The following is a 21,121-nucleotide window of genomic DNA, read 5'->3' on the forward strand; positions in this document are numbered from 1 at the left end:
GTAGTCCAGTGGCTAAGACTCTGCACTCCCAATGCAGAAGGCTTGGGTTTGATCCCTGGTCAGGGAACTAGATCCCACATGCCACAGCTAAGAGTTCCTATGCTGCAACTAAGAGCCTGCCTATCAAAATGTAGATCAAAAATCCTGCATGTCACAGCTAAGACCTGGAGCAGCCAAGTAAATACATAAATAACGTGCTGGTAGCCGCATGTGTCTAATGGCTACCGTGTCAGCCCACAGAACATTTCTGTGATACTGCGAAAATGTCAGTAAGTGTGTATTTGTTATATTTCATGTTCCTGTCTCTGACATTGCTTTTTTATTTTTTTTTTGTGATACTGCTATCAGCTTCCAAACCTATCTCTTCTTTCTGATTTATTGTTTCTCATAGTTCATAGGTTTAAGCACTAGATTTAGAATTTTATATAAATAAGGGTAACTAACTAGGCTTTAAGAGCAGAAGAGCATCCTTGTGTTCAAGTGCCTGAGTTTTTATACTTGGGATTTATATTTCTGTTCTGACTGCCCTAAGGCCTTTTTTGCTTGGTTATTGCTGTGCAGCTGTGCTCTGGGTGGTCAGAGAGTCAGACTGCTGAGTTATTGTGGGAGAAGTGCTCTCAAACTTTAAAGATAAAATTGCACTTCTATGGAAATGCTTTAGATCCAGTCAATGGCCCCTTATTTGGAGCAGTGCCATTTGAGGAAAGCTTATTGACTGGCTGCCTACACACACGCTGAGCACTATGTTAGTTAGGCCCAGGAGATACAAGCCAAAGCAAACTCAGCCCCAGACCCTGAAGAGTTCCCAGTTTAGGTGGTATTGTCAATCACAAATAAGCAAAGTTTCATTGTCTCTTAGGCATCCCTGGTGGCTCAGTGGTAAAAAATCTGCCTGATAATGCAGGAGACCTGGGTTCCATCCCTGAGTCGAGAAGATCCCCTGGAGAAGGAAATGGCAACCCACTCCAGTATTCTTGCCAGGGAAATCCCATGGACAGAGGAGCCTGGAGGGCTACGGTCCGTGGGGTTGTGAAGAGTCAGACATGACTGAGCAACTAAACAACAACATTGTCTAGTGCCTGGGTATGCCCAGGAGACTCTGAAAGTCAAGAGTTGAGTGGTACATTAACCAGCCTTCCTGGAGGTAGGGGGAGAGGGATGAGACAAAGAGGCCAGAGGCCTTGAGAATGTTCCCCTAAAGTAATGATTCTTTTTTTTTTCTATTTCCTATTTAAATTTTATTTTTATTGGAGTATAGTTGACAGAGAATGAGATGGTTGGATGGCATCACTGACTCAATGGACATGAGTTTGAGTAAACTCCGGGAGTTGGTGACGGACAGGGAGGCCTATCGTGCTGCGGTCCATGGGGTCACAAAGAGTCAGACATGACTGAGAGACTGAACTTAACTGAATAGTTGATTTACAATGTTGTGCTAGTTTCAGGTGTACAGTAAAGTGAATCAGTCATACAGATTCATATATCTACTCTTTCTTAGATTCTTTCCCCATATAGGCTGTGGCAGAATATTGAGTAGAGTCTGAGGGAGTGATTTTCAAACAGCATCTGAGGGATAAATAGGTGTTAGTCACATGACAAAGTTGGGAGAGTGGGGTCAACAAGACATATGTACCATAGCGTGAACAAAGACACTGAGAAGTGAGCTGCTGTGGTGAGAGTGGGAACTTTTAACTTTAGTGTTGACCGAATTTAAAATAAAAGGGAGCCCGTGTCTATAGAGATAGACAGGCTTTGACTGTTATGTTGACGAGACGGGTAATCAGCAGAGGGGGCAGGGGACAGGGAGATGGTGACACAGACTGCTCTGACTTTTCAGCAGTTCGATTCCTTCACTCTGGCAGCTCTGTGAAAGTTAAATTTGAGGGAGCTGGGCTGGAGGCTGGGACACTAGTGGTGTGAGGTGAACAAGGAGGAATTCATGGTCCAAACAGGATACCAGAGCCTGATGGGAGAGGTGTGATGTGGCAGAGCAGAGAACCTGCTTTCAGTTAATACTTAAGGGATAAGAGTCTCAGTATTTGAGGACTGATGGGACTTGGAGGATGAAGGAGACAGAGGAATCCGAAATGACCCTAAGCTTTCAGGAAAACAGATTAATTTGAAGACTTCTTGCAGTTCTTGGTGGTAGGTTTTGACCTATAGCTGCTTCTAGTGTTTTGCATTGGCAACTGATGTCTAGGTTAGGTTTTGGCTCATTAGGACTCTGTCACTCACATTTGTTAAAAGAACTTGAACCGGAGACCCTAGTGAAGCACTACCCTTGTATGATTTTAATTTTGCAGTGGCCAATGAAAATTTATAGAAACTTGGCTTCATTTCTAGTGGCTCCAATCCAGATGCCAAAATTACCCCATTGCTGGGACACCCTTTGGGTGGACCATCGAATCTGTTATTCATTAGGAACAGCTGAAAAGCATCAACAAAATTCCTGTGACATGCCAACAATAATGCCAGTCAAATTTCAAGGTAACTCCAGGTTTCAAGAAGTTTTGAATCTCAAACTCTGTCTAGCTAAGCTTTTATTTGTATTCTTACATGTATTTATCATGTGAAAAAGCTAGTGGCTTCCTTACTTTTCATAACTGTACATTGCTTTCTTTAGATTATGAATTAAGTTCTGAGTTCTGAATGGTGGCGGAGACATAGATCTGTAGTCAATCACTTTAAAGTGATAGCACAGATTCAGTCTGGGTGGTGGAACCAGAAGCGGAGAGCAACCAGCTCAAAGGGTCCATTGTGGTGGGGCCCATGTTGAAAGCAAGAATTCTCTCATACCTGCAGTGCATTTAAAAAGGATTTTCCAAGTAACAGTTACTATTTTAATGACATGTTAAGCTTCCAAAAGAACTTGGTTCTCTAGTTTGCAAGATGAAAGAAATATGCCAAATCCATGTTGATACTTGGGTTTTTACTGCCATATTTCATGACTGCCTGGCTAAAGCCATAAAACAGTAGGCGCCTGCCTCTTTACTTTAGATAGTTATATTTAGCTACTGCATCTGGCCTTTGTTGCTAAATATTTTTTTTTCTTGTCACTGTAACTGCGCCATCAAATTGAATCCTCAGTGGTCTGGCAGTTTTTGAATGACTTCTCAGAAGCTGTGAAACCCTGTCCTCATCAGGAAGATTTGGGCAAGACTTGTGGTGTGAAAAAAGATGTCACATCTTTCTAAATGAGACAAGAGGATTATAGAACAGTTATATAGCATCTTCAGAATTTTTAGGTGAAAAATAGTGATATGTTTGGTAATGAACAAGTCTTATAAATTGAGACATGGGCAGTTTTCACATTCTTTAAAAGGGTTCAGTACAAAGAAGGAAAGAAAACAAGCTGACTTTTTGTGGCTCTTGGGAGAAGTTACATTAAGTATTTGTTAAAATTTGGATGTATGAAGATCATTGGCTGCTAAGAATATTTTTTTATAAACTGCCATCCTTTGTATGATGTCAATGAACGTTGTTTAGCCACATATCAAAATAGTTTTATGAAAAGATTAATATGTGTTTCATTAATCCCAAGGGGAGCTTTCTAAAATGCGTTTTTTAAGTAAATAATTAGTGTCATTCTGTGAAACTCATGACCTGTTAGGGTGGGAAAGAGACAAAAAAAGACATCTTTGCAAGCAATTTGTGATTTAATAGCAGCTGGTCAAGCGAGTTGAAAAACCTAATGAGTCGTATATTAAATGTTTTGAATGCCTTTTCTCTTTCTTGGGAAACTGGCTAACCCCCACAGTCTTTCTCCCATAGCAAATGGCTCTGAAACTTTGATCTTTGCAAACCGGTTTGCCAGATGTAGTGGATAGAGCATGTGTGACCTTTTGTGTGCCAATTCAACCTGGCTGATCGGAAACCATGCGTTAATCTTGCATGACTTTTATTTGTAGGCATTACTGCGGAAGTTCTGGTGGTGACCTCTTTCGATGAACTGCAGAGAAGGGCCCCAGATGCAAGAGGGAAGATCGTCGTTTACAATCAACCTTATACCAACTACTCTGGAACAGTGCAGTACCGCGTTCAGGGGGCGGTGGAAGCTGCCAAAGTGGGGGCTTTGGCATCCCTCATTCGATCTGTGGCTTCCTTCTCCATCTACAGGTTGGTCATTGAGTTCATTTGAAATGCTTCATTTGAAAAAACCAGGGTTTTCCATCAAAGAGAAGCCCTTACAAAATAAAAACAAACTAGTCAAGTGAAAATACTGATTGTTCATGGAATTTTCCCCTATTCCACATTTGGTCATTTGTTTGTAATATCTTCTTTGGCCTTTTCAGGATTCCAAGCATCATTTGTGCATTCCTTTAAAAAGTTTTCCACATCCACGATGATCCCATAACATTCCTTATATAACCAGTATGTTTTATGTATTTTCATTGGAGGGAGAACTGAATTCACGTCTGTATTTCATCAAAGATTCCTAATGACTTCAGAGGAAGCCAGGCTTTTTTCCATTGTTGCTAGAGAAGTGAAATACAAATAAAGTGGGTAGCATGATGGGGGCCATCTATGGTGTACTGGAAAGAGTTGAGGCAGCAGAGGACCTTGGATATAGACCTGGTTCTCCTTCTAAAGAACCGTGAGGCCTTGGGAATGTTCTTTTTTTAATTGAAATACAGTTGACTTACAATATTGTATTAGTTAACAGACGTACAGCAAAGTGAGTCAGTGTTTTTGCAGATCACAGTCCATAAGTTATTACAAGATAATGCCTGTAATTCCCTGTGCTATACAATATATTCTTGTTCCTTCTTTATTTTATACATAGTAGTTTATACCTATTAATCTCATACCACCTTGGAATATTCTTAAAACTCTTTGAGCCTCAGGATTCTATTCTATTAATTGGTGATAATTAACGACAATACTTTCACAAAATTATTTTAAGATTGAGGTAAACTTATGAAAGATACTCAGTTTTCTATAAAGGTCTATTTTGAGGGCAGTGGAAGCTTTGTCTTTTTCTTTGTGTTTCTGATTGAGGTATTTGCAAAGCACTTTATTGACCCTCAGCCCTAGGAGGAAATTTGGCATTGCAGTGGATAAAAGTTCTAAAAACTGACCTGGAGACATTGGGCCAATTTAATAGCTACATATGGTAGTGTCACATATCAAGGATAAAATATTTGAGAAACATGGATAAAAGAAAGACCATTTTAGTCTTGTAGCTCAGTCTGTTTAAGAAAAAAGAAACATGCAAAAGTAATTGCAAATAGGGTTTATTTGGGTCTCAAGACTAGATTCTTAGTATCTTTTGTAAAGGAAGACTTCTGTATTCTGCACAATTGTTCTTTGGTGCTGGAGTCACAGTTGCTTGACCTCAATTAATTAGCACCCTACATCCTTGAAAATAACTGAGGAGACATCAGAGCCCAGTCAGAGGAGTTGTTCAAAAGTGCCCAGAAAAGGAAAGGGACATTTTTCTTTTACAGGGATAAGATATCTTCCCAGGGGAGGAAGTTGGGGCACGCTAAAACCACTTGTTACAAGTTATAAGAGAGAAAACCTAGTTATAGTGATGTCATAGTGCTTAAAATAATGCTCTTTGTAGAGTCCTTAAAAGTTTGGTGACTAATGAAATAATGATTGGACCATATTCTTTCAGATGGTTAGTCTTCCCAGGCAGGAAGTCCTGAGATGGCTAGCTCACTTCCCAGAATACTTCAGTCACTCCTTAGAATAACATACTCAGCAGCTTGTGGCTATTCACCATGGTTTCGCTGGTCATGAGACCTAAATTATGGGGCTAGTCTGTTGCTTTGAGAAACTGGGTAAATGCCAGAAACATTTATTTAAAAACTACTACTCATATGACTAATAAATTCCCAGATGATTTAATGCACAGCAATCTGCCCAGGTTCACTGGCCTTTTTTTTTTTCCCCCTGGTATGACTAAGACATCTGGAAACTCAGGCTGTAACCTAGGTGACCAGAAGAAATTTGCCCAGCAAAATTAGCCTCTGTCATTAGACTCTAAGATTTGGGGTTGCCAACATGTAGTGTGTGTTCAAAAGGTATTTTGCTTAATATTTCTAGATCTAGACTGATTATAATTTTTCATTGGCTTTATAGCCAGCCATATTTCAATGGACTCTTAACTTTTATAACTCTATATTTTCAACATTTATAAATACAAACTAACATTGCTGTTTATGTAGAACTTTAGACTCTTTCACATATGTCATCTTTCATCTTATTTGTTCTGACAATAATCCAATGGACCAAGAAGCAGCAACATTATTATCCCCATTTTACAGAGAAATAAAAGTTCAGAGAATTCAACATGTTAACATGTTTAAGTCTTGCTTCTTGAAAAATGAAAATCAAAATTAAACAACTCTCTCTCTCCACTTTGAGCTAATTGTTTTTTAGAAACCAGTTTTCTTTAAAGAGTATTCTGCATTCCTGTCTCTAATTCTTTATCCCTCATTCACTCTCCAGACTATCTTAACTTAGCTCTTCCCAACGCTGAAATGCAACTTGTTAAGGTCACAGATAGCTGCCTAATTGAATATAGTGGACATTTCTCAGGCTGTCCTCATATTTCACCGCTCTGAAGTGTTTCTTACTATTAACTGTTTTTTTTTTTTTCCATAATCTTTGGCATCTGTGACTTCTTTCTCATGTTTTTTCTCGCTCCTTCCCTCTTTCCCATTTTCATTTTTCCTTCCCTGTTTCTCTGGCTTCAAGCTATGAGTATTCTACCTGAGCCATCCCACTCTGCTTCCGGCTTCAGCTGGCACCTGTGCAGTGGCCCTTTCCAAACTCACCTCTCCTGTCCATACCACTGCCTGACCTCTAGGTCCACATGTCCAAGTACCTGCTGATTCGTCTTTTGGGTGTTCCATAGCTATCTCAATTTCTTTCTTTTTCAAAATTGAACTCATTCTTCCACATTTTTCTCCTGCATTTTCTATTTCATTGAAAACGATGCCATCTCTTCTGCCTTCTAAAGGTAGATGGTACTTGATTATTTTTTCCTCTTCCCTTATCCATCATTTCTAGTAGCTACCACATCTCCTAGGTTCTGCTCTTTGTCATTTTAGCAAATACATATTGAGCAGGAATCACTAAAACTTCCCCAATGCAGCCCATTTCCTCAAAGTTTCACGATTTTGCAAATACTTTCTCCTGTGCAACCTTCTATTCCCTTTCTCACTATCTCACACTGTCCTTCAAGATTTATTTTAAGCACTTCTTCTGAGGAGCCCTTCCCGATATCCAGCTCCAGCTCAGGTGAGCTGCCTCTTTTGGGTATCCCAGGACATGCTATGCATACTCTGTATCATAATATCTTGGAGGTAGTATGAGTTCATGCTTTGGTATGGTAGACCAAGTGTTGTAAGGCGGCCCTGATAGTTCAGTTGGTAAAGAATCTGCCTGCAATCTAGGAGACCCCAGTTTGATTCCTGGGTTAGAAAGATCCCCTGGAGAAGGGATAGGCTACCCACTCCAGTATTCGTGGGCTTCCCTTGTGGCTCAGCTGGTAAAGAATCTGCCTGCAATGCAGGAGACCTGGATTTGATCCCTGGGTTGGGAAAATTCCCTGGAGAACAGAAAGGCTACCCACGCCAGTATTCTGGCCTGGAGAATTCCATGGACTGTACAGTCCATGGGGTGGCAAAGAGTCAGACACAACTGAGTGACTTCCCCTTTCACTTCAAGTATTGTAGTAAACAATTTAGCCACTTAACACAATAGGAATTTCTTTCTTGTTCACATAATAGTTCAAAGAGAGTGTTCAGCAGGTGGCCTTTTGCTCCTTTACATCTTGTGGCTCCATCACCTCTAAAGAGTCCTCGGCAGGGTCCCTTGCATCCAACTGGCAAATAAGGAGATGGAGAGAGAAAGTCAATAATCAAAGGGGAGGCTTTCTGTGGTCAGGCCTGGATATGATATACCTCATTGCTCACGTTCTATGTCCACAATGTAGTTATGTGGAGGCTGGGAGATTTGGTCTGTCTTTATGCTCACCATGAAAGGAAGATGCATTTGGTGAACAACTGTACAGTCTCCTCCAACTGCCTGACTCTACACTAGACTGTAAGTTCCAGGATAACATGGATTAAACACTTTACCTCGGTATCCCCATCATCTTGTATGGTATTTGATACATAGTGGCCATTCAGGAAATGACTATTGGAGGGATCGGCTTGTCTGAGTTTATGTGATCAGTTATGGCAGATTGCTCTTACAACAAACCAGGTGGCCCAGTCCCTAGTGCTCTCTGACCAAACGGTGTAGCCTCTGTGCAGTGAATTGAAAATAACTCGAACTTTTAGGGCACTTTGCTCTGTATTTGGAGGAAAATATCCAGATGCCAATATGCCAGGTTATATCTTTTTTCTGTCACCCTTAGCTCTATGCCAGTGGGTTATACTGGATTCTGTTTAGGAATAGTATCAGTTCAGTTCAGTCACTCAGTCGTGTCCGACTCTTTGAGACCCCATGAATTGCAGCACGCCAGGCCTCTCTGTCCATTGCCAACTCCCGGAGTCTACCCAAACCCATGTCCATCGAGTCGGTGATGCCATCCAGCCATCTCATCCTCTGTCGTCCCCTTCTCCTCCCGCCTCCAACCCTACCCAGCATTAGGGTCTTTTCCAATGAGTCAACCCTTCACATGAGGTGGCCAAAGTATTGGAGTTTCAGCTTCAACATCAGTCCTTCCAATGAACACCCAGGATTGATCTCTTTTAGGATGGATTGATTGGATCTCCTTGCAGTCCAAGGGACTCTCAAGAGTCTTCTCCAACACCACAGTCCAAAAGCATCAATTCTGCAGCGCTCAGCTTTCTTCACCGTCCAACTCTCACATCCATACATGACCACTGGAAAAACCATAGCCTTGACTAGACGGACTTTTGTTGGCAAAGTAATGTCTCTGCTTTTAAATATGCTATCTAGGTTGGCCATAACCTTCCTTCCAAGGAGTAAGCGTCGTTTAATTTCATGGCTGCAGTCACCATCAGCAGCGATTCTGGAGCCCAAAAAAGTAAAGTCTGACACTGTTTCCACTGTTTCCCCATCTATTTCCCATGAAGTGATGGGACCAGATGCCATGATCTTAGTTTTCTGAACGTTGAGCTTTAAGCCAACTTTTTCACTCTCCTCCTTCACCTTCATCAAGAGGCTCTTTAGTTCTTCTTCACTTTCTGCCATAAGGGTGGTGTCATCCACATATCTGAGGTTATTGATATTTCTCCCGGCAATCTTGATTCCAGCTTGTGTTTCTTCCAGCCCAGCGTTTCTCCTGATGTTCTATAGAAGTCACTAACTCTGGAGAACAGAATAGAAGCTGTAATTTGTTTCTGCTTGATTTAAAAATTAGAGAATCTCCTAAAGGACAGGCAATGTGTTTTACCAATGTGACTTGACATCTGTCAGTAGAGTTAGCAATATGTGTCAGCCATTTTGGTTGTAACGGTCACATGGTTACATGAAAGGGGTCCTCAAAAGGCAGCCCATTACCTGTTGCAGCGTTATCTGTGGGTTTTTTGTCATTATTTCTCTGTGTTCCCATTATTAGTGTTTTTGTGTTCAAATTGACTTCAAAGAGAAGATTTTTCCTTCATTGATGGTTTTATAATGACTTTTCTCTTGTTCAGTATTAAGTATCAAGTGGGGACTATCTAATAGGGAATCTCATTAGATCTATTTTGGTTTTCCTGTGTGTAAAATACAGTTTGCCTTGTCATAGGAAGATATTTTAGGATAAAAGTAATTGTAAGAGATTTAAGCTCTGCAGAGAAGGGCTGCTCTATGGAACCACTTGCCTTATGTTATTTCTCAAATTAATCGTAGTTTTTAGTAAATATTTATTGAGAGCTTACCTGTTGCTCAGAAGTTGTCAGGCACTAGGGTTGCTAAGATGAATTAGACATGTTTTTGGTTCCTCAGAAATATTATATCTGGCTAAAAGAGAGGAGAGTAAGCTTAAAATATGTATGATTAGTGTAATATATTTTATATTTAGTGCTAAATGCATGATTGGGAAAAGGGACCAAGATAAGAAATTGATATTTATTAAGCATACTTTGTTTATATTTATTAGAAGGCTTAACATTTTGTTTTGATTAATTCTTTATACAATCTGTGGAAATAAGTATTATTATTGTTCTTTTATGGAGGGAGAAACAGGTTCAGAAGGGCTATATAATTAGTGAACTTACACAGCTAGTGAAAGAACCAGGAGTCATACTCAGAGTCATACTCTGGCTCTAAAGTCCATGCACTTTAGATTCAACCAGCAACTTGGAGAGTTAATGCTCTAGAAGTCTAGAAGAGGTAGCAGAGTTCTGATGGGGGCTGGCTACATTGAGAATGTGGGTTTTGGGTATTCAGTGAAAAGGTTGAACTTGAACAAGAGACCGGAGCTGGGAAGACTTTCTATACATGATCAAGGCAAGAAAGTGGGAGTGCTTGATGCATTGGGTAATATGCAAGTAGACCAGTTGGATTGGAACAGGGTTTCATGGGAGATCAGAGAAATGTAAATGTTATTTTGAGGTGAGAGGAAGAGACCAGCTTTATGAAGAATCCAAAGTACCAGGTTAAGGAGTTTTAAGTTTAATGTGGAGGAAATGTGGAATCATTGATTGTGTTAGAGTTGGAGGTGACATTTTAGAGCATTGTTTCTTAAGTGTGGTCCCTGGAACCTCATCAGCCTCAGTTCAGTTCAGTTGCTCAGTCATGTCTGACTCCTTGCGACCCCATGGACTGCAGCACGCCAGGCCTCCCTGTCCATCACCAACTCCCAGAGTTTACTCAAACTCATGTCCATCGCGTTGGTGATGCCATCCAACCATCTCATCCCTGTCGTCCCCTTCTCCTCCTCATCAACCTCACCTGGGAGCTATTGATATGCAAATTGTTAGGCTCCACTTCAGTTCAGTTCAGTCTCTCAGCCACTCAGTCGTATCCAACTCTTTGTGACACTGTGGACTGCAGCACGCCAGGCCTCCCTGTCCATCACCAAATCCCGGAGTTTACTGAAACTCATGTCCATCGAGTCGATGATGCCATCCAACCATCTCATCCTCTGTCGTCCCTGTCTCCTCCTGCCCTTAATCTTTCCCAGCATCAGGGTCTTCTCAAATGAGTCAGCTTTTTGCATCAGGTGGCCAACGTATTGGAGTTTCAGCCTCAACATCAGTCCTTCCAGTGAACACTCAGGACTGATCTCCTTTAGGATGGACTCGTTGGATCTCCTTGCAGTCCAAGGGACTCTCAAGGGTCTTCTCCAATACCACAGTTCAAAAGCATCAATCCTTCAGTGCTCAGCTTTCTTTATAGTCCAACTCTCACATCCATATATGACCACTGGAAAAACCATAGCCTTGACTAGACGGACCTTTGTTGGCAAAGTAGGTTGGTCATAAAGGCTCCACTTGAGACCCATTAAATTAAAACATGCTTGGGGATGGGGTATGTGGTTTAAACAGCCCTCCAGGTGATTCTGAGGTATGTTAAAGTTTGGGAACTACTGTTTAGATCAATTTGGTGAGCATAGATGATGTGCTTTGTGAACGTAAGGACACTGATCTCCTAATGTGGATGTGAAGTAATGAGGACATGGCTGGTGGGAATGGAGAGGAAGAGACACAGAAGGGTGTTGGGCTGTACCCGGCGGGCTGTGTAACTGTCCAACTGTGAGATTGAAGAAAGAGCCCCGAGAGAGCAGCAGCCATCAGCAGTTTGTTGGATAGAAGATTTTACAACTTGGAAGCAGAGTCCTGGAGTGACACCCCACTGTGTATGGCAGGCAGCAGGCAGGGTATGGCAGCAGTCTTTCTTCTTGGGGTAGAGGAGGGTAGGGGGGCGGGACGTCAGGATCATCCGTTATCAGAGAAACCGTCAGTGGGGCAGGAGGCAAACATGTAGGCAAGCATGACACCAACTAAGCCTTGTGATTAAGAGAATTAGATAGTCATGAGGGTGCATGTTGGTAAAGCAGGGACTGGTTGAGCAGGAGATGTACAGAGAGCAAGAGAACAGCCATCCTGAGTGGCCTGATCATACAGAAGGGTAATGAAAAAAATATCAAAACTTAAGGACGGGTTGCATTTGAAGGGAGGAAGGACGAGCAGTCAAAGTCAACAGTAAGTCAAGGATTGAAAACCAAGGGTTGAATCTGCATTCAGTCCAGCCCAATATTTTAAAGTCATGCTGCTGCTGCTGCTGCTAAGTCGCATCAGTCGTGTCCGACTCTGTGCGACCCCATAGACGTCAGCCCACCAGGCTCCGCCGTCCCCGGGATTCTCCAGGCAAGAACACTGGAGTGGGTTGCCATTTCCTTCTCCAGTGCATGAAAGGGAAAAGTGAAAGTGAAGTCGCTCAGTCGTGTCCGACTCTTAGCGATCCCATGGACTGAAGCCTACCAGGCTCCTCCGTCCATGGGATTTTCCAGGCAAGAGTACTGGAGTGGGGTGCCATTGCCTTCTCCATGAGTTTTATGTAAAAATAGGGGTTTATGGATTTTAGAGGAAAAAAACTATACCTGGAGATGACATCTTGTATTTGTGTAAGGTACACTGCCGCCTCGTGGGTTAGCCCCAAGTCCTTTCGGTTGATGGCCTGTGCCTTCTCTGGTCTGCCTCAGTTTCCGTTTTCCTTCGCCCAGCTTGGGGACTGAAGAATGATGAGAGACATGGGGGTCAGTAGGGGGAGCCCATATTGAGGCAACACAAGCAGTTTGGTTTCTAGACCTTTTGAGCTTGAGGCGGCTGTGAGATTGTCCCATTAATCTGCATTTTACATTTTGTAAGAAAAACAGTTAAGCATTTCCATTTCTCTATTATCTACTTTTTGGATCACCCAAGGCAGTTTAAAATTCTAGACTGGCTTCCTTGCAGTGCAGTACACCTTGGGACTTCTGCCTCCTGCTTTCTCAGTGTGTGAGCTCAAGCATGCAAAATAATTTTTATATTAGACCAAGCAAAATATAATTGAGAAAGGAACTCTACTGAGGCCAAATCGTCTATTGTACTCCCATTGCCAAATATACATTTTTTCCCCTAGTTATTTTCTCCATTGCCCCAGATAATTGAACACAGACTATAAGTTTTAATCAGCTAAGGAAGCAAAAAGGCTCTCCTTTCACTTTACTGTGAGAAGTGTATCATCATACTGGGGAAGAATTCATTGAGGTGGGAATGAGCTGATGATAGAACCTGGCTTTGGAACTACCACTGGTTTATGTTTTATATCACTTGACTTTTGTGTACTGTATTGATAGAGTATAGTGAAGAGGAGGAGGAAGAGAAGCAATCTAGTTTGAAGATGACTAAGAGTTGATTAAACATTCAGCTGGAGAGAAATATGAGGGAATCCAGGTGATGCTTATGGAGTGTCAGAGAGGGAGAATGTTGTACCATCTGGTGAGAGAGCTGTGAGAAAGTATATAAATCAGTGCCTATAATGATACTTAATTAATACAGAGTCAATAAGTGGCATAATTGAAGCAATGGTTGGGCTACTTTGTAGCATTTAATAGCTTCAAAGAGGGTTCTGATTAAAACCATTACAATTTATAAAACATTCTTCATCTTAAGAAAGCATCTTGATGAGATTTAACATGAACATTTTTGTAATCAGAGGACCAGTTTCAAACATTCAGAGCAGAGGTGAAATGTCTTAAGAGGTCTATTTCGGATGATTATTAAAAGCCAGTTTATCCTCAAGAGAGTAAAAAAGCTTGTCCCCCCCCCTTTGTTTTTTAATGGGAGAAAAATTAATGCTGCTACTTTACACTTAGACTGTCTTGGATTTTTGATGTCCTGGTGGTTTGCTTCTTCGGCATGACCTTAGCATAATTAGCTATCAAGCTTGATTTAAGTTGTTTTGAAATATTTTTGCAACTTAGGGGGCATATGTGCCACTGGTGATTATAAAATAAAGAGAATATCACCATGACTCAAATGGTGCAGCTGGACCAACCTCGATTAGTAGGCGCTTTTTCTTCCTGCTTTTGTTTTTGCTCAGTTCACTCTGAGGCCCCTAACAGATGCCCGGTAATCAAGCAGAATGCCAGTTCTCATCATTTATGCAGGTGGAGGGCCACGGTGCTCCCAAAGGGGGAAACCAGAGAAGACCCACACTGAACACTGCATTTTTTTCTTCTCATCATCCTTTTTTTTTCATGTCTCTCTGATTTTTGAAAGGCAGATCCTTTGTTTAGAAAACCTTTGTTAGAAATTCCAAAATGTCCTTTAATCACTGAGTTCTTATTACTGCTTCAGGTAGTGTGACAGGCAGGCATATTATCTGGTAATGGATAGACTCAGACGATGTACTCTCTGGAGTACTCCAGCCCCAGCTCTGGAGTCACAGTGCCTGGGTCTTTATTCAGTCTCTTGACAGGGTGTGACCTTGGCATACTGAGTAAGTTTCTGAACCTCAGTTTCATCTGTATAATGGGGAAAATTGTATCTTCTTCTGAGCATTTTGTGAGGTTTAAATGAAATTCTATAATTGCCTGACACAAAGTAAGTTTTGCATACATGTAATGTACTATTATTATATAATTTTGCTAAGTAATGGATGGATATACTCACTGAATAAAAATGGAAGGGAGGGAAACATGGAGAGAGGGAGGGAAAGAAGAAAGAGAAGAGAAGAGAAAGAAGACAGGTAGGAAAGAGGGAGGGAAGAGGGAGAAAGAAGAGCTTAATTTACTTAATATCACTGTTGTAGGTGCTGCTATCTGATTGGGAGACAACGCCTAACATTGTATTGCCATTTTGATCTCCATCTGTTTAGTTTGTTCAAACTCTGTTAGGGTTGTGTGTTGACTAGTCTGTTTCTCTTTCTGGGTTGGAAGTTCTCCTGGGGACATACTCTGTGTCTTATTCATCTCAGTGTCTCCAGGGCTGGGCACAATGCCTGGCACACAGTATTGCTGAAATGAATGAATAAAAAGTGTTAGAGGCAGCCTGTTAGGTTTGCTAACATGTAAATTCAAGGTGTCACCATTTCATATTCATAAAAGTGGAATAAAAATAGAGATGAGATAACTAACCTTCTGAGTTGCTACTTATCAAAAATAGAATCTCTAGAATCTGAAAGGAGACTATACAGTTATGTAAATTTTGGTAAAGAATTGCAAACTGCTATTACCTGGGTGCTTTGTGAGGCTGCTATAATTAATGGTCTGTTTGCATTCCCAGTATGGACTGTCATTTTTCATCTGCTTGTAACCTTGATATAAAGATTTATTCTTGGCTGATATTTTGCATTCATAATTTTAAAGTATTTGTAAATGTTCATCTTCTATTTTCCAGCTTTCTAATTACTGAAAACATAAGCTTAAGAACCATATCACCATGGCATGTTTCTCTGAATCCCTACTGGTAAAAAGAAATTAATGCATTTTGAATTCAGGTTTCAGGATTATGACAATGTTGTTTGCTTATACAGTGCCCTTTGAAAAATGTCTGGTGTAGCATATGAACCAAAATAATCCCCAGTAGCCTCAAGTCTGCTTTTTACTATTGCCTGCGCTTTTGTTCCCTTTCTCACATCAAAGCTGAAGACCGTTCCAAAAGTCCTCTTGAATCCAAAGGACCCTTTGGCATCTCTACCCCTTGGAGAAAGTACCGATCAGAAGGTACTACCAGGAGGACTGTGTGTGTGTGTTAAGTCACTTTGGACATGTCCGACTTTTTGCAACCTGATGAACTATATAGCCCACCAGGCTCCTCTGTCCATGGGATTTCCCAGGCAAGAATACTGGAGTGGGTTGCCATCCCCTCCTCCAGGGAATCTTCCCAACCCAGGGATTGAACCCACATCTCTTATGTCTCCTGCATTGGTAGATGGGTTCTTTGCCACTAGTGCCACCAGAGAAGCCCACCACGAGGACTGGAGATGAACAAAGTAACAATGTAGAGAGTGGGATTTGGAATCAGACAGACCTAGATTCAAATGCAGGTTTGGCCACTTAGAGGTTGTGTGAATTTACATACACGGTTTAACGTGAGAACCTCTTTGCTCATCTGTAACATGGCGAGAATACTCTTTATCTTATAGAGTTGTTAAGAGAACTGTATGGGATCAAGCATTCAATATAGAGACCTTGACATGTGAGAAGCAATCAGTGAATTTGGTAACTGACACCTTATCTTTGTCATGGTTGTTATCATCATCACCATCTTCCTTGGATCATGACAGCACTAAGCAGGTGGGCTGACGTGAACTGAAACACCTTAAAGGCAGCAACTCCAGAACTCTCCTTGGTGTAGGCACCAAAGACCTCGGTTCTGTTTATCTCCTGATTTCAGGAGCCCACTCTTGTAGTCTCCCTCAGTCTTTGGCTTAAAACTCTGTTTTCTTTTTATCCTCTTTGACCTCACTTTCAGTGCCCCACACCGTTCTTGCATGTAGTGCCAAAGATACAGTGACTCAGACCAATGAGCAGTGGCCAAACCAAAAATACAGCAACTCATATCAGTATCAGGGAGCAGACCCCTGATCAACTTGGTAACTGCTCTCTGTCTCTCTCTCTCCTTGTTCAATGTGTTTCTCCATGAGAATATAAATTCCACAAGGACAGGACTACATCTTTCTTGTATATCATTATACTCTCAGTACACATTATTGGCACATGACAGTTACTCAAGAACTATTTATTGATTCAAGTTGTCGTTAGCACATCTGCTTTATACACAGAAGGTCCTGGGATCCATCCCCAGTGGAACCAACTCCTGGGAGTACGTCTTTTGGACTTCTCTGGTGGCTCAGATGGTAAAGAATCTGCCTGCAGTGTGGGAGATCCGGGTTCGATCCCTGAGTCGGGAAGATCCCCTGAGGAGGGAATGGCATCCCACTCCAGTATTCTTGTCTGGAGAATCCCATGGACAGAGGAGCCTGGTGGGCTATAGTTCATAGGTTTGCAAAGAGTTGGACATTACTAAGTGACTAACACTTTCACTTTTTCACAGTTACTATTAAAAAATTATCTAAGATAAAAAGAATGGAGAACCAACAAAAATGGAGATATACTGACTCATGTCTATTTTCTGAAGGCACATTCTAAAGCATCACAGATTTTTTTCCCCAACTTTGTTTGTTTTTTGGTAAAATATCATTCTGTGGTAAAATTGAAAGACTATTAGATGACTCATATACTCCTTGTAGGAAATTGCTGACCTTCTCCCTGAAGAGGTGGCACCTTTTGCGTTGCCACCTGCCATGTGTACGAGTTCAGCCTGCTTCACTTGCTCACTGAAAAATGATGTTGTCAGTCTGTCTAATTTTAGCCATTTTCCCTGGTAACTAATGATGCTGAACACACATTCACAGGTTGGTTGGCCATTTCCAAGTCTTCCTTTGTGAAAGTCTGCTCAAGTCTTTTCTCTATTTTATAATTGGGTTGTTTTTAAATTATTCAGTAACAGGAATTCTGTGTATATTCTAGATGAAAGTCCACTATCAGATATATGTTTTGCAAATCTTTTCTCTCAGTTGGTGTCTTACCTATAGTTTTGTTTTTATCTTAAACAGTGCCTTTTGATGAGAAGTTTTAAATGTTGATGGATTTTAACTTATCAAGTTTTTTAGTTGCTTTCTGTGTCCACTCATACACCCTTCACCTACATTCATTATTTAATGTTTACCACATTTGTTCTCTTTCACCTTTTAATCAATTTAAAATGAGATAGGTACAGCCACAGAGCATTTAAATCAGAAATATATGAGTGTGTACTTCGCAAGAACAAGGACCTTCTCTAACATAAGGCAATATCGTTGTCATACTTAAGAAATTTAACATAGTTGTATAAATGTTATATAATGTAAATTCCATTGACATTCAGATATCCAGTTATCCCCAACTCTCAATAATTAATGTCCCTGCTTTTTAAAAAGTTCTAGAACCCAATCAAAGATATGATATTACATATAGGGCTCATATATCTTTAGTGTCCTTAAATCTGGAATTGTTCCCTAGTCTTTTTAACATTTTATCACTTTGACATATTTGAGGATAAGGGCAGTTGTTTTGCAAAGTGTCCCTCAGTTTAGAGTTAGTTATTTCCTAATTATTAAATTTAAATTAAATATTTTTGGCTAGAATTCTAAATGGATGATGTTGTGTCCCTCCTGTTGCATTATATAAGGAAATGAGTAATACCAGTTTTCCTTAATAGTGAGTCTAAGTTTGATCACTTATCTAAGGCAGTATCTCTGGATTTCTTCGTTAGAGAGGTTCTCCTTTGTAGGGTAAATAAATACATTGTAATTATGGGGAGATGCTTTGAGAATTTGTGAATTTTATATTCTCCATTAAAATTTCATCCAGTGAAAATTTAGCATGTGTTGATGATCCTTGCCTGCATCAGATATTACATTGCCAGTTACAAATGTATTCCTAATTCAGTGATTCCTATTATGTACATTTTTTAACTGGCGCTTTTTTGTAAAGAAGAGCTTTCACTCTTTTTATTGTTTTTGATTATCACTTCATAGATTTTTTAAAGGGAATGTATTAAAATTTATTACTGTCATTCTTGTTGATAAAGCATCAACAATTTCAAAGCCCTTAAGTGTCAAAGCTAATATTTTATGATAAGCTTGAATACTGGAAACACTGACAGGAATTCACTATTTTTTTTTTTAATCCAAAGGAACCCAAACTATCCCAGATAGTCAGCTAATTAGCAGGGTGTAATCAATACCATCCATTTCCTCTGAACTTTGTCATTAACAGCATGCACTCTGGAGTAACGGCTCTGGAAATATTTTTAGAGTTTATCATTACCAGTGTGTACCATATGTGAATGAAGATCCTCACCCCATCCGTAATTGCTGTTAATTATTAAAATAAGCAAAGATCTCGGATCCAGAGATTGCTTCTCCAGAGTTTTGTTTTGTTTTTCTAATCTTTCTCTTTTCTCCTTTTTTGCTGTGTGGTGCTGATGTTGAGGAGTGTGTTCCCAGAGAGTTCTTTCCAGGAGAGATGTGTCTCAGTGTGGGTTTGCAGAGGCCTGCGTGTATGCCTGTTCAGGGGGAGTTTACCTAGTGTCTGTAGTGGACTACAGAAGACTGGGAATTACCCACCCACTGCACCTTCCACACGCCATCGGCGGCTGTGAGGGGGTGACCAACCTTGGCCAGTGAGTCAGCGGGCAGTAGTTTAATAGCTCAATGAACCTCTGTTTCTGCACTGGTTGCTCCTATAAAAATTAAATATTTGACATCTAGGAGAAAAAATTTCATTTTTGACATTTACCAACTTGATTCATTCAATAAACATTCATCAGGTGTCTTTTATATTCCAGGCCAGGAAGGACCCAAGTTTTGTAGGGCTAGGCACTTATATAATTTGAGGGTCTCTTTAAGAAAAAGAATATGAAATCACAAAAACAAATTTAGATAGAAAATCAATATTTACTTAGTTAGAATAGCAAATTGTAACAAGTTACAAATTTAAGAAATCTGTCAAATACTATAAACATTACAAAATTTTTAAAATATCATGTATTTTTTAAATAACTACCTGTCAAGCTTCCATATTTTTCCTCTTTTTTTTTCTTACATAGTCTGATTGGTCTTTATATTTTTTATAGAGAGAATAAAAACAAAATTCCGTTGTTTTTTTTTTTATCATGGTTGAAATTTAGATTTTGTTAGTGATAGTTTGGGAAAGTTTATTTCAGCTTGACAGATTTTTGTTTGCAATATCATATGCATTTTTAAGGCTGTCAGATTTCAGAAAGTTGCTATCAAGTTATTTTCACATATGAGCTTAAGGACATTACAGATGCTCTTGTGTACAGTGACAATGAATTGACAGCAGTCTTTGGATACACATTATGACTTTCTGTTACCTTTATATTTGTCACTATTTTATGTCAGATCAATAAGAAATGTCAATGTTTTTCTAAGGTGATTTATCCTTCATTATTTGTATTATTAAATAATCTAAGAGACTATTCATCATGAATACTTGAAGCACATCTCTTTCTCTCAGTAAATCATAGTTTTTGTATGTCTTTTTTTCTGGTATTTATTGCCAGACTGGTTAGAACAGATATGTTATATATGCTAACATGCTATTTGATCTGTTGACTCAAATAAAACATGTGACTTCATACATCAGCACATTCACTGTTTGCAGTACAACCATAGGCCTTTTCCCTATGAACATAGGGTCTCTGACAAATTGCATTTTGCATGACTTGCTCAAAAAAGAAAATTAAAATATAAAATTAGGAGGTGTCTTCATAATAGCATACCCTGAATTGCAGGATCTGTTCTTGACAAGTGAGACTTTCCATTTTAAGTGGGTGCCCATGGAAATGGAATCCTTCAGTTGCAGTTTTGTACACCTGGTGACTAGAAGGAATTTTGAGTGACCAGCTTCTGAATCTCTACCACTCACGCCATACTTTCATCGCCAGGTGTTGCAGGATCAGTTCTCAGCACCATGTGACCATTGGCCCCGCCCCTTTGTATTATGACACCAGTAGTCCTGGGAGCCTCTCTCATACCAGGTGGAGATTATGACTGTGAATCCTGTAAATACATCCCCAATCAACTTCCTCAGACTATCTGGATTCATTCTGATGTTGTCTAACATGATGGGAGGTATGACAGAAATGGAGTCAGAGTGTATTAGGAGAGTTAATACTGTAAAGTGTGTGGACTGGAGCTGAGCTCCTAGTGAGGCCTCCACAGATGGAGCCGGTAACACCATGCTCACCATCCTCCTCCTCCTCCCCATTTCTGTACGTGTTTTAGTGGTCTTTTCAGTTTTTGGCGGTTTGGCACTTGCAGTTCTTTATAAGCAACTTCTTCCTATTTCTACTCCGTTTCCCTTTTAGGACCTAGATTTCAAAATGGTAGAGCTGGATGAGCCCTGAGAGAACGTCTACTCCACCCCTTCATTTTAGAGATGTGCAGTAGTGACCTTGGGGCCAAAGGTAACCCCTTCATTTTAGAGATGTGCAGTAGTGACCTTGGGGCCAAAGGTCACTCAGCTATGGTAGAACAGGGACAACGTGTCTTTTAGCTCCTGATCACGTTTCTTTTCTCTCATGTCTCCATGGGTAGTTCTCTATCAGCTATACGCAGCCTCCCAGGATTGAGTCAATTAATTTAGACATGC

The 21,121-nt window shown here is 40.4% G+C and overlaps 1 protein-coding gene and 1 long non-coding RNA gene across 12 annotated transcripts in view; one reads left to right on the forward strand and one right to left on the reverse strand.

Annotated features, from left to right (window-relative positions):
• The window catches only part of CPQ (carboxypeptidase Q), a 548,292-nt gene that overhangs the window by 180,656 nt on the left and 346,515 nt on the right, over positions 1–21,121 (forward strand). For all 11 annotated transcript variants that reach the window (XR_014057991.1, XM_081505175.1, XM_081505172.1 and 8 more), the window contains one exon: positions 3,909–4,116. Coding sequence is in view for 10 of the 11 variants with exons in the window: in XM_081505175.1 (XP_081361301.1) it covers positions 3,909–4,116 (208 nt within the window). In the remaining variant the exon portion in view is untranslated. The remainder of the gene's footprint in view (positions 1–3,908; positions 4,117–21,121) is intronic.
• On the reverse strand, positions 7,696–20,412 carry LOC145511611 (uncharacterized). Its single transcript, XR_014057992.1, has 4 exons — positions 20,250–20,412; positions 12,515–12,645; positions 9,849–9,930; positions 7,696–7,837 (listed from the first exon to the last, which is right to left on the reverse strand). It is a non-coding gene; the product is annotated as an uncharacterized LOC145511611 (long non-coding RNA).

The sequence above is a fragment of the Giraffa tippelskirchi genome, chromosome 6 (assembly GCF_054371585.1).
Source record: "Giraffa tippelskirchi isolate mGirTip1 chromosome 6, T2T-mGirTip1v1.2.pri, whole genome shotgun sequence".
Classification (NCBI taxonomy): Eukaryota; Metazoa; Chordata; class Mammalia; order Artiodactyla; family Giraffidae; genus Giraffa; species Giraffa tippelskirchi.